Source organism: Cetorhinus maximus, unplaced genomic scaffold, assembly GCF_964194155.1.
Source record: "Cetorhinus maximus unplaced genomic scaffold, sCetMax3.hap1.1 HAP1_SCAFFOLD_241, whole genome shotgun sequence".
In the NCBI taxonomy this organism is placed as follows: domain Eukaryota; kingdom Metazoa; phylum Chordata; class Chondrichthyes; order Lamniformes; family Cetorhinidae; genus Cetorhinus; species Cetorhinus maximus.
The window spans coordinates 281,055-294,431 of NW_027596203.1; the positions used below are offsets into that span (position 1 = coordinate 281,055).

Below are 13,377 nucleotides of genomic sequence, written 5' to 3' on the forward strand. Positions count from 1 at the left end.
CCATCGCTCTCGGGTGCGCGAGTCAGATCCTAACCAGACCGCATTGAGATACAATCTGTGTGAGACCCGTACCCCAGTGAGAGTCAGTGTGTGTGGGACCCGTACCCCAGTGAGAGTCAGTGTGTGTGGGACCCGTACCCCAGTGAGAGTCAGTGTGTGTGGGACCCGTACCCCAGTGAGAGTCAGTGTGGGTGGGACCCATACCCCAGTGAGAGTCAGTGTGTGTGGGACCCGTACCCCAGTGAGAGTCAGTGTGTGTGGGACCCGTACCCCAGTGAGAGTCAGTGTGTGTGGGACCCGTACCCCAGTGAGAGTCAGTGTGTGTGAGACCCGTACCCCAGTGAGAGTCAGTGTGTGTGGGACCCGTACCCCAGTGAGAGTCAGTGTGTGTGGGACCCGTACCCCAGTGAGAGTCAGTGTGTGTGGGACCCGTACCCCAGTGAGAGTCAGTGTGTGTGGGACCCATACCCCAGTGAGAGACAGTGTGTGTGGGACCCGTACCCCAGAGAGAGTCAGTGTCTGTGGGACCCGTACCCCAGTGAGAGTCAGTGTACGTGGGACCCGTACCCCAGTGAGAGTCAGTGTGTGTGGGACCCGTACCCCAGTGAGAGTCAGTGTCTGTGGGACCCGTACCCCAGTGAGAGTCAGTGTGTGTGGGACCCGTACCCCAGTGAGAGTCAGTGTGTGTGGGACCCATACCCCAGTGAGAGTCAGTGTGTTTGGGTCCCGTACCCCAGTGAGAGTCAGTGTGGGTGGGACCCATACCCCAGTGAGAGTCAGTGTGTGTGGAACCCGTACCCCAGTGAGAGTCAGTGTGTGTGGAACCCGTACCCCAGTGAGAGTTAGTCTGTGTGGGACCCGTACCCCAGTGGGAGTCAGTGTGTGTGGGACCCGTACCCCAGTGAGAGTCAGTGTGTGTGGGACCCGTACCCCAGTGAGAGTCAGTGTGTGTGGGACCTGTACCCAAGTGATAGTCAGTGTGTGTGGGACCCGTACCCCAGTGAGAGTCAGTGTGTGTGGGACTCGTACCCCAGTGAGAGTCAGTGTGTGTGGGACCCGTACCCCAGTGAGAGTCAGTGTGTGTGGGACCCGTACCCCAGTGAGAGTCAGTGTGTGTGGGACCCGTACCCCAGTGAGAGTCAGTGTGTGTGGGACCCGTACCCAAGTGACAGTCAGTCTGTGTAAACACTCTCCCCTGTATCTCCTGCTGATTACCACTTATTGCAGTCCCTCAGCTGATGAATCTGTGCCCCTCCATGTTGAACATCACTTGGTGGGATTGCTGAGAGTTGTAAGGGCACGGAATGTACTCAGGTTGGGGGACTTCAAAGTCCCATCACCAAGAGTGTCTCGTTAGCACCACTACTGACCGAACTGGCCGAGCCCTCAAGGACATCGCTGCTAGACTGGGTCTGCGGCAGGTGGTGAGGGAACCAACAAGAGGGAAACGCATTCTGGACCTGATCCTCACCAACCTGCCTGCCGCAGATACACCTCCCCAATGACAGTGTGGGTAGCCGCTCTATAGAGCAGCAGATAACCCATCACGTTTCTCCCCCCTCTCCAGTCTCAGTTTGTGATAGAGATGGTCAGTGCTGATCAATACCTTGCATTGGGTTGTAAAGTGATTAAGGGAGTAGACTTCCTGGTGATTCAGAGGCAGAGGATTACATGGAGTATGAGGGTTGAGGAATGTGGAAGGAGCTGATTCAACCTACCCATTGTGTATTACCCAAATCTACAATAACAACACCTCCTCCCTCTATAATCCCCACTCTCTGTCACTGCCTCTCAGTTCCTGCGATTCACACTCACTGGGTCAATCTCCTGAATTGAGAGCACAGACTGGGAGAACACACTGAGTCTTCACTTGGTAATTCAGGGTAAGTGTCAGTCGCTGCTTCACTGTCCGAGTTCTCAGTTAATCCCTCAGGGTCAGCACTGTTCACCGTGCGACTGCACAGCGTCACATTTTAATCAGACAGTCGCAGAACGGTTACAGCACAGACAGAGGCCATTCTGCCCATCGAGTCGGTGCTAGGTCATTTCTAACTGAACTGGTCTCTCCTCCCCTAATCCAACGGCGTCCAAAATTAATCATCCAGTTCCCTTTTGAGATGAATCAGCCTCCCCCACACTCTCGGACAGAACATTCCAGATCCAAACCATACCCAATTGGGAGCCAATCTTTGTGGGGACCCGTACCCCAGTGAGAGTCAGTGTGTGTGGGACCCGTACCCCAGTGAGAGTCAGTGTGTGTGGGACCCGTACCCCAGTGAGAGTCAGTGTGTTTGGGTCCCGTACCCCAGTGAGAGTCAGTGTGTGTGGGACCCGTGCACCAGTGAGAGACAGTGTGTGTGGGACCCGTACCCCAGTGAGAGTCAGTGTCTGTGGTACCCGTACCCCAGTGAGAGTCAGTGTGTGTGGGACCCGTACCCTAGTGAGAGTCAGTCTGTGTGGGACCCGTACCCCAGTTAGAGTCAGTGTGTGTGACACGTACCCCAGTGAGAATCATTGTGTGTCGGTCCCGTACCCCAGTGAGAGTCAGTGTGTGTGGGACCCGTACCCCAGTGAGAGTCAGTGTGTGTGGGACCCGTACCCCAGTGAGGGTGAGTGTGTGTGGAATCCGTACCCCAGTGAGATCAGTGTGTGTTGGACCCGTACCCCAGTGAGAGTCAGTGTGTGTGGGACCCGTACCCATGTGAGAGTCAGTGTGTGCGGGACCCGTACGCCAGTGAGAGTCATTGTCTGTGGGACCCGTACCCCAGTGAGAGTCAATGTGTGTGAGACCCGTACCCAGTGAGAGTCAGTCTGTGTGGGACCTGTACCCCAGTGAGAGTCAGTGTGTGTGGGACACGTACCCCAGTGAGTGTCAGTGAGTGTGGGAACCTTACGCCAGTGAGAGTCAGTGTGTGTGTGACCCGTACCCCAGTGAGAGTCAGTGTGTGTGGGACCCGTACCCCAGTGAGAGTCAGTGTGTGTAAACCCTCTTCCCTGTACCTCCTGCTGTTTACCACTTCTCGTCCTCTCTCAGCTGATGAAACTGTGCCCCTCCATGTTCAACATCACTTGGTAGGATTGCTGAGAGTTGTAAGGGCACGGAATGTACTCAGGTTGAGGGTCTTCAAAGTCCCATCACCAAGAGTGTCTCGGTAGCACCACTACTGACCGAACTGGCCGAGCCCTCAAGGATATCGCTGCTAGACTGGGTCTGCGGCAGGTGGTCAGGGAACCAACAAGAGGGAAAACGCATTCTGGACCTGATCCTCACCAACCTGCCTGCCGCAGATAAACCTCCCCAATGACAGTGTGGGTAGCCGCTCTATAGAGCAGCAGATAACCCATCACGTTTCTCCCCCCTCTCCAGTCTCAGTTTGTGATAGAGATGGTCAGTGCTGATCAATACCTTGCATTGGGTTGTAAAGTGATTAAGGGAGTAGACTTCCTGGTGATTCAGAGGCAGAGGATTACATGGAGTATGAGGGTTGAGGAATGTGGAAGGAGCTGATTCAACCTACCCATTGTGTATTACCCAAATCTACAATAACAACACCTCCTCCCTCTATAATCCCCACTCTCTGTCACTGCCTCTCAGTTCCTGCGATTCACACTCACTGGGTCAATCTCCTGAATTGAGAGCACAGACTGGGAGAACACACTGAGTCTTCACTTGGTTATTCAGGGTAAGTGTCACTCGCTGCTTCACTGTACGAGTTCTCAGTTAATCCCTCAGGGTCAGCACTGTTCACCGTGCGACTGCTCAGCGTCACATTTTAATCAGACAGTCGCAGAATGGTTACAGCACAGACAGAGGCCATTCTGCCCATCGAGTCGGTGCTAGGTCATTTCTAACTGAACTGGTCTCTCCTCCCCTAATCCAACGGGGTCCAAAATTAATCATCCAGTTCCCTTTTGAGATGAATCAGCCTCCCCCACACTCTCGGACAGAACATTCCAGATCCAAACCATACCCAATTGGGAGCCAATCTGTGTGGGGACCCGTACCCCAGTGAGAGTCAGTGTGTGTGGGACCCGTACCCCAGTGAGAGTCAGTGTCTGTGGGACCCGTACCCCAGTGAGAGTCAGTGTGTTTGGGTCCCGTACCCCAGTGAGAGTCAGTGTGTGTGGGACCCGTACACCAGTGAGAGACAGTGTGTGTGGGACCCGTACCCCAGTGAGAGTCAGTGTCTGTGGTACCCGTACCCCAGTGAGAGTCAGTGTGTGTGGGACCCGTACCCCAGTGAGAGTCAGTGTGTGTGGGACCCGTACCCCAGTGAGAGTCAGTGTGTGTGGGACCCGTACCCCAGTGAGAGTCAGTGTGTGTGGGACCCGTACCCCAGTGAGAGTCAGTGTGTGTGGGACCCGTACCCCAGTGAGAGTCAGTGTGTGTGGGACCCGTACCCCAGTGAGAGTCAGTGTGTGTGGGACCCGTACCCCAGTGAGAGTCAGTGTGTGTGGGACCCGTACCCCAGTGAGAGTCAGTGTATGAGGGACCCTTAACCCAGATAGAGTCAGTGTTTGTGGGACCTGTTCCCCAGGGAGAGTCAGTGTGTCAGGGACCCTTAACTAAGTGAGAATCAGTGTGTGTGGGACCCGTAGCCCAGTGAGAGTCAGTGTGTGTGAGACCCGTACCCCAGTGAGAGTCAGTGTGTGTGGGACCCGTACCCCAGTGAGAGTCAGTGTGTTTGGGTCCCGTACCGCAGTGAGAGTCAGTGTGTGTGTGGGAGCCGTTCCCCAGTGAGAGTCAGTGTGGGTGGGACCCGTACCCCAGTGAGAGTTAGTCTGTGTGGGACCCGTACCCCAGTGAGAGTCAGTGTGTGTGGGCCCATACCACAGTGAGAGTCAGTGTGTGTGGGACCCGTACCCCAGTGAGAGTCAGTGTGTGTGGGCCCGTACCCCAGTGAGAGTCAGTGTGTGTAAAACTCTCCCCTGGACCTCCTGCTGTTTACCACTTCTCGCCCTCTCTCAGCTGATGAATCTGTGCCCCTTCATGTTGAACATCACTTGGTGGGATCGCTGATAGTTCGAAGGACACGGAATGTACTCAGGTTGGGGGTCTTCAATGTCCCATCACCAAGAGTGTCTCGGTAGCACCACTACTGACCGAACTGGCCGAGCCCTCAAGGACATCGCTGCTAGACTGGGTCTGCGGCAGGTGGTCAGGGAACCAACAAGAGGGAAACGCATTCTGGACCTGATCCTCACCAACCTGCCTGCCGCAGATAAACCTCCCCCATGGCAGTGTGAGTAGCCACTCTATAGAGCAGCAGATAACCCATCACGTTTCTCCCCCCTCTCCAGTCTCAGTTTGTGATAGAGATGGTCAGTGCTGATCAATACCTTGCATTGGGTTGTAAAGTGATTAAGGGAGTAGACTTCCTGGTGATTCAGAGGCAGAGGATTACATGGAGTATGAGGGTTGTGGATTGTGGAAGGAGCTGATTCAACCTACCCATTGTGTATTACCCCAACCTACAATAACAACACCTCCTCCCTCTATAATCCCCACTCTCTGTCACTGCCTCTCAGTTCCTGCGATTCACACTCACTGGGTCAATCTCCTGAATTGAGAGCACAGACTGGGAGAACACACTGAGTCTTCACTTGGTAATTCAGGGTAAGTGTCAGTCGCTGCTTCACTGTCCGAGTTCTCAGTTAATCCCTCAGGGTCAGCACTGTTCACCGTGCGACTGCACAGCGTCACATTTGAATCAGACAATCGCAGAACGGTTACAGCACAGACAGAGGCCATTCTGCCCATCGAGTCGGTGCTAGGTCATTTCTAACTGAACTGGTCTCTCATCCCCTAATCCAACGGCGTCCAAAATTAATCATCCAGTTCCCTTTTGAGATGAATCAGCCTCCCCCACACTCTCGGACAGAACATTCCAGATCCAAACCATACCCAATTGGGAGCCAATCTGTGTGGGGACCCGTACCCCAGTGAGAGTCAGTGTGTTTGGGTCCCGTACCCCAGTGAGAGTCAGTGTGTTTGGGACCCGTACACCAGTGAGAGACAGTGTGTGTGGGACCCGTACCCCAGTGAGAGTCAGTGTCTGTGGTACCCGTACCCCAGTAAGAGTCAGTGTGTGTGGGACCTGTACCCCAGTGAGAGTCAGTGTGTGTGGGACCCATACCCCTGTGAGAGTCAGTGTGTGTGGGACCCGTATCCCAGTAAAAGTCAGTGTATGTGGTTCCCTTACGCCAGTGAGAGTCAGTATGTGTGGGACCCGTTTCCCAGTGAGAGCCAATCTGTGTGGGGACCCGTACCCCAGTGAGAGTCAGTGTGTGTGGGACCCGTACCCCAGTGAGAGTCAGTGTATGTGGGACCCGTACCCCAGTGAGAGTCAGTGTGTTTGGGTCCCGTACCCCAGTGAGAGTCAGTGTGTGTGGGACCCGTACACCAGTGAGAGACAGTGTGTGTGGGACCCGTACCCCAGTGAGAGTCAGTGTCTGTGGTACCCGTACCCCAGTGAGAGTCAGTGTGTGTGGGACCCGTATCCCAGTAAAAGTCAGTGTATGTGGTTCCCTTACGCCAGTGAGAGTCAGTATGTGTGGACCCGTACCCCAGTGAGAGTCTGTGTGTGGGACACGTACCCTAGTGAGAGTCAGTCTGTGTGGGACCCGTACCCCAGTTAGAGTCAGTGTGTGTGACACGTACCCCAGTGAGAATCATTGTGTGTCGGTCCCGTACCCCAGTGAGAGTCAGTGTGTGTTTGACCCGTACCCCAGAGAGAGTCAGTGTGTGTGGGACCCGTACCCCAGTGAGGGTGAGTGTGTGTGGAATCCGTACCCCAGTGAGATCAGTGTGTGTTGGACCCGTACCCCAGTGAGAGTCAGTGTGTGTGGGACCCGTACCCATGTGAGAGTCAGTGTGTGCGGGACCCGTACGCCAGTGAGAGTCATTGTCTGTGGGACCCGTACCCCAGTGAGAGTCAGTGTGTGTGAGACCCGTACCCAGTGAGAGTCAGTCTGTGTGGGACCTGTACCCCAGTGAGAGTCAGTGTGTGTGGGACACGTACCCCAGTGAGTGTCAGTGAGTGTGGGAACCTTACGCCAGTGAGAGTCTGTGTGTGTGTGACCCGTACCCCAGTGAGAGTAAGTGTGTGTGGGACCCGTACCCCAGTGAGAGTCAGTGTGTGTGGAACTTGTACCCCAGTGAGAGTCAGTGTGTGTAAACCCTCTTCCCTGTACCTCCTGCTGTTTACCACTTCTCGTCCTCTCTCAGCTGATGAAACTGTGCCCCTCCATGTTCAACATCACTTGGTAGGATTGCTGAGAGTTGTAAGGGCACGGAATGTACTCAGGTTGGGGGTCTTCAAAGTCCCATCACCAAGAGTGTCTCGGTAGCACCACTACTGACCGAACTGGCCGAGCCCTCAAGGACATCGCTGCTAGACTGGGTCTGCGGCAGGTGGTCAGGGAACATACAAGTGGGAAAACGCATTCTGGACCTGATCCTCACCAACCTGCCTGCCGCAGATACACCTCCCCCATGACAGTGTGGGTAGCCGCTCTATAGAGCAGCAGATAACCCATCACGTTTCTCCCCCCTCTCCAGTCTCAGTTTGTGATAGAGATGGTCAGTGCTGATCAATACCTTGCATTGGGTTGTAAAGTGATTAAGGGAGTAGACTTCCTGGTGATTCAGAGGCAGAGGATTACATGGAGTATGAGGGTTGAGGAATGTGGAAGGAGCTGATTCAACCTACCCATTGTGTATTACTCAAATCTACAATAACAACACCTCCTCCCTCTATAATCCCCACTCTCTGTCACTGCCTCTCAGTTCCTGCGATTCACACTCACTGGGTCAATCTCCTGAATTGAGAGCACAGACTGGGAGAACACACTGAGTCTTCACTTGGTTATTCAGGGTAAGTGTCACTCGCTGTTTCACTGTACGAGTTCTCAGTTAATCCCTCAGGGTCAGCACCGTTCACCGTGCAACTGCACAGCGTCACATTTTAATCAGACAGTCGCAGAACGGTTACAGCACAGACAGAGGCCATTCTGCCCATCGAGTCGGTGCTAGGTCATTTCAAACTGAAATAGTCTCTCCTCCCCTAATCCAACGGGGTCCAAAATTAATCATCCAGTTCCCTTTTGAGATGAATCAGCCTCCCCCACACTCTCGGACAGAACATTCCAGATCCAAACCATACCCAATTGGGAGCCAATCTGTGTGGGGACCCGTACCCCAGTGAGAGTCAGTGTGTGTGGGACCCGTACCCCAGTGAGAGTCAGTGTGTTTGGGTCCCGTACCCCAGTGAGAGTCAGTGTGTGTGGGACCCGTACACCAGTGAGAGATAGTGTGTGTGGGACCCGTACCCCAGTGAGAGTCAGTGTCTGTGGTACCCGTACCCGAGTGAGAGTCAGTGTGTGTGGGACCTGTACCCCAGTGAGAGTCAGTGTGTGTGGGACCCATACCCCTGTGAGAGTCAGTGTGTGTGGGACCCGTATCCCAGTAAAAGTCAGTGTATGTGGTTCCCTTACGCCAGTGAGAGTCAGTATGTGTGGGACCCGTACCCCAGTGAGAGTCTGTGTGTGGGACCCGTACCCTAGTGAGAGTCAGTCTGTGTGGAACCCGTACCCCAGTTAGAGTCAGTGTGTGTGACACGTACCCCAGTGAGAATCATTGTGTGTCGGTCCCGTACCCCAGTGAGAGTCAGTTTGTTTGGGACCCGTACCCCAGTGAGAGTGAGTGTGTGTGGGACCCGTACCCCAGTGAGAGTGAGTTTGAGTGGGACACGTACCCCAGTGAGAGTGTGTGTGTGTGGGACCCATACCCCAGTGAGAGTCAGTGTCTGTGGGACCCGTACCCCAGTGAGAGTCAGTGTGTGTGGGACCCGTACCCCAGTGAGAGTCAGTCTGTGTAAACACTCTCCCCGGTATCTCCTGCTGATTACCACTTATCGCACTCCCTCAGCTGATGAATCTGTGCCCCTCCATGTTGACCGCCACTTGGTGGGATCGCTGAGAGTTCGAAGGGCATGGATTGCTCTCAGGCTGGGGAACTTCAATGTCCCATCGCCAAGAGTGTTTCGGTAGCACCACTACTGACCGAACTGGCCGAGCCCTCAAGGACATCGCTGCTAGACTTTGTCTGCGGCAGGTGGTGAGGGACCCAACAAGAGGGAAAACCATTCTGGGTTTAAGGGAGTAGACTTCCTGGTGATTCAGAGGCAGAGGATTACATGGAGTATGAGGGTTGAGGAATGTGGAAGGAGCTGATTCAACCTACCCATTGTGTATTACCCAAACCTACAATAACAACACCTCCTCCCTCTATAATCCCCACTCTCTGTCACTGCTTCTCAGTTCCTGCGATTCACACTCACTGGGTCAATCTCCTGAATTGAGAGCACAGACTGGGAGATCACACTGAGTCTTCACTTGCTTATTCGGGGTAAGTGTCAGTCGCTGTTTCACTGTCCGAGTTCTCAGTTAACCCCATGCGAGTGTGTGTGTGCTTGTGTGTATGTATGTGTGTGGTTGTGTGTGTGTAAATATGTATGCATGTATGTGTGAGTGTGTCTTTGTGAGTGTGCGTTGGTGTGTCTGTGGATTTATGTGTGTGTGTGATTGTGAGTCTGTGTGTCTGTGTGTATTTCTGTGTGTTTGTATGCATGCGTATGTGTATTTGTGTGTGTGTGTGTGTGAATGTGGGTGTGTATCTCCGTGTGTGTGAGTGTGTGTACGTATGTGTGTTTGATTGTGTGTGTGTCTATATGTGTGTGAGTGTGTGTGTGTCTACATTTGTGTATGTGTGTGTGTGTTCGAGTATGTGTGTGTGATTGTTTACGTGTGCATGTCTTTGTGCGTGTATGTGTGTGTGTATGTGTGAGTGTGTGTATATGTGTGCATGTCTTTGTGCATGTATGTGTGTGTGTGTGAGTGTGAGTGTATATGTGTGTATGTCTTTGTGCGTGTATGTGTGTGTGTGTGAGTGCGTGTATGTGTGTATGTGTGTGAGTGTGTGTATATGTGTGTATGTCTTTGTGAATGCATGTGTGTGTATGTGAGTGTGTGTGAGTGTATGTGCGTGTGTGCGCGAGTGTGAGCGTGTGTGCGTGTGTGTGCATGTCTGTGTGTATGTGTGTGTGTGTATATATGCCTGTGTGCGTGTGTGCATGTGTGCGTGTGTGCTTATGTGTGAGTATGCGTGCGTATGTGTGAGTGTGTGTGGGAGTGGGTGTGGCCCCCTGGACCCCTCTTTCTAGACAACAGCATGGATTATTTTCAACCTTGTTTTTCCCCTTCCTAATCCGCTATCACACTGTGATAACACAGACCTCAGCTTCAAACATCGTAAAATCTCATTAAAATGCAGACATCTTTGAAAGTGAAACAAAAACTCAGCTTCTCCTTTTCCAAACAGACAAATGCAGAAATACAAATCAATGGCTCTTCAGCAAATTGATATCGGGAGTGACAAGGTATTGGAGGTGTTGGCAGGCTTAAAAGTGGACAAATCTCCCGGTCCGGATGATTTGTGTCCCAGACTGCTGAGGGAGGCAAGGGAGGAGATCGCAGGGGCTCTGACCCAAATTTTTAATTCCTCTCTGGCCACGGGGGAGGTGCCAGAGGACTGGAGAACAGCTAATGTGGTTCCGCTATTTAAGTAGGGCTGTAGAGATAAGCCAGGAAACTACAGGCCAGTGAGTCGCACGTCAGTGGTAGGGAAACTATTGGAGAAATTTCTGAAGGAGAGAATCTATCTCCACTTGGAGAGGCAAGGTTTGATCAGAGATAGTCAGCATGTCTTTGTCTGAGGGAGGTCATGCCTGACAAAGTTGATTGAATTTTTTGATGAGGTGACCTGGTGTGTAGATGAGGGTAGTGCAGCTGATGTAGTTTATATGGATTTCAGCAAAGCCTTTGACAAGGTCCCACATGGGAGACTTATAAAGAAGGCAAATGCACATGGGATACAGGGTAATTTGATAAGGTGGATTCAAAATTGGCTTAGTTGTAGGAGACAGAGGGTGATGACAGAAGGATGCTTTAGTGACTGGAAGCCAGTGTCCAGTGGCGTACCACAGGGATCTATACTGGGTCCCCTATTATTCGTCATGTCTATAAACGACATAGATGACTATGTGGGGGGTAGGATTAGTAAGTTTGCGGATGACACAAAGATTGGCCGGGTGGTTAACAGTGAGGTTAAGTGTCTTGGGCTACAGGAAGATATAGACGGGATGGTCAAATGGGCAGATAAGTGGTAGATGGAATTTAACCCTGAAAAGTGTGAGGTGATACACTTTGGAAGGAGTAATTTGACAAGGAAGTATTCAATGAATGGCATGACACTAGGAAGTTCTGAGGAACAAAGGGACCTTGGCGTGTGTGTCCATAGATCTCTGAAGGCAGAGAGGCATGTAAGTTGGTTGGTGAAAAAGGCATATGGGACACTTGCCTTTATCAATCGAGGCATAGATTACAAAAGTCGGGAGGTCATGTTGGAGTTGTATAGAACCTTGGTGAGGCCACAGCTGGAGTACTGTGTGCAGTTCTGGTCGCCACATTATAGGAAGGATGTGATTGCACTGAAGGGGGTGCAGAGGAGATTCACCAGGATGTTGCGTGGGATGAAACATTTAAGTTATGAAGAGAGGTTGGATAGACTTGGGTTGTTTTCGTTGGAGCAGAGAAGACTGAGGGGCGACCTGATCGAGGTGTACAAGATTATGAGGGGCATGGACAGGGTGGATAGGGAGCAGCTGTTCCCCTTAGTTGAAGGGTCAGTCACGAGGGGACACAAGTTCAAGGTGAGGGGCAAGAGGTATAAGGGGGGATGTGGGGAAAAACTTTTTTACCCAGAGGGTGGTGAGGGTCTGGAATGCGCTGCCTGGGAGGGTGGTGGAGGCAGGTTGCCTCACATCCTTTAAAAAGTACCTGGATGAGCACTTGGCACCTCATAACATTCAAGGCTATGGGGCCAAGTGCTGGGTAAATGGGATTAGGGAGGTAGGTCAGGTGTTTCTCACGTGTCGGTGCAGACTCGATGGGCCGAAGGGCCTCTTCTGCACTGTGTGATTCTATGAAAATTAAACATGAAAGATTCACCTTATTCCTAACGCACCCAAACACATATAGGATGTATTTAAACTGTCTCTATTTGCTAACAGTGGGTAGAATCAGTGAACAGTTGGCTCTGATGCTCAATGGTTTTCATTGTAATTTACAGGTTTGGACGTCCACCTCAAGATGAAGGGTTTGTGGCTCGGGATTGTAATCTCCCTCTTAACCAGAGGGATTCTCAACTTCCAACCCAACCAAAGCAGAGGCAGCATCACACACAGGGACATCACCAGGAAGGGCGCTCTGCGGGTCACCTACAGAATGTTCCAGCAAATCCCCAACTTCGAGGGCATGACCCTCCCGCCCGGCTCCATTGCGGTGAGACTACGCACCACCACCCGCTCCGACCTCAGTCCGACTGGAGTTACGCGGGCATTTCGCTCCTCATAGCTGAACCCAACTGAGAGGCAGATGAACGAGGAACTGGCTGAGACATCTCAAAGCGAGTTCCCCACTTACCCCCCCACCAACAGCTCCCAGATCCCCACTGAGTCCAGAGGCCTTGCCCATTGTACCCACCTGGTGTCAAAGAAAAATGCGAAGAAGACAAGGCGGAGTTTGACGGGGACAGTGTAGAGGGAGCTTTACTCTGTATCTAACCCCGTGCTGTACCTGTCCTGGGAGTGTTTGATGGGGACAGTGTAGATGGAGCTTTACTCTGTATCTAACCCCGTGCTGTACCTGTCCTGGGAGTGTTTGATGGGGACGGTGTAGAGGGAGCTTTACTCTGTATCGAACCCCGTGCTGTACCTGTCCTGGGAGTGTTTGATGGGGACAGTGTAGAGGGAGCTTTACTCTGTATCTAACCCCGTGCTGTACCAGTCCTGGGAGTGTTTGATGGGGACAGTGTAGAGGGAGCTTTACTCTGTATCTAACCCCGTGCTGTACCTGTCCTGGGAGTGTTTGATGGGGACAGTGTAGAGGGAGCTTTACTCTGTATCTAACCCCGTGCTGTACCTGTCCTGGGAGTGTTTGATGGGGACAGTGTAGAGGGAGCTTTACTCTGTATCTAACCCCATGCTGTACCTGTCCTGGGAGTGTTTGATGGGGACAGTGTAGAGGGAGCTTTACTCTGTATCTAACCCCGTGCTGTACCTGTCCTGGGAGTGTTTGATGGGGACAGTGTAGAGGGAGCTTTACTCTGTATCTAACCCCGTGCTGTACCTGTCCTGGGAGTGTTTGATGGGGACAGTGTAGAGGGAGCTTTACTATGTATCTAACCCCGTGCTGTACCTGTCCTGGGAGTGTTTGATGGGGACAGTGTAGAGGGAGCTTTACTCTGTATCTAACCCC

The 13,377-nt window shown here is 52.5% G+C and overlaps 1 protein-coding gene across 1 annotated transcript in view; it reads left to right on the forward strand.

Moving 5' to 3' along the window:
- Positions 1-13,377, forward strand: part of LOC144673067 (von Willebrand factor A domain-containing protein 7-like) — a 63,526-nt gene that overhangs the window by 14,004 nt on the left and 36,145 nt on the right. The window contains exon 2 of the mRNA XM_078535063.1: positions 12,191-12,402. Within this exon, the coding sequence (XP_078391189.1) occupies positions 12,191-12,402 (212 nt within the window). The remainder of the gene's footprint in view (positions 1-12,190; positions 12,403-13,377) is intronic.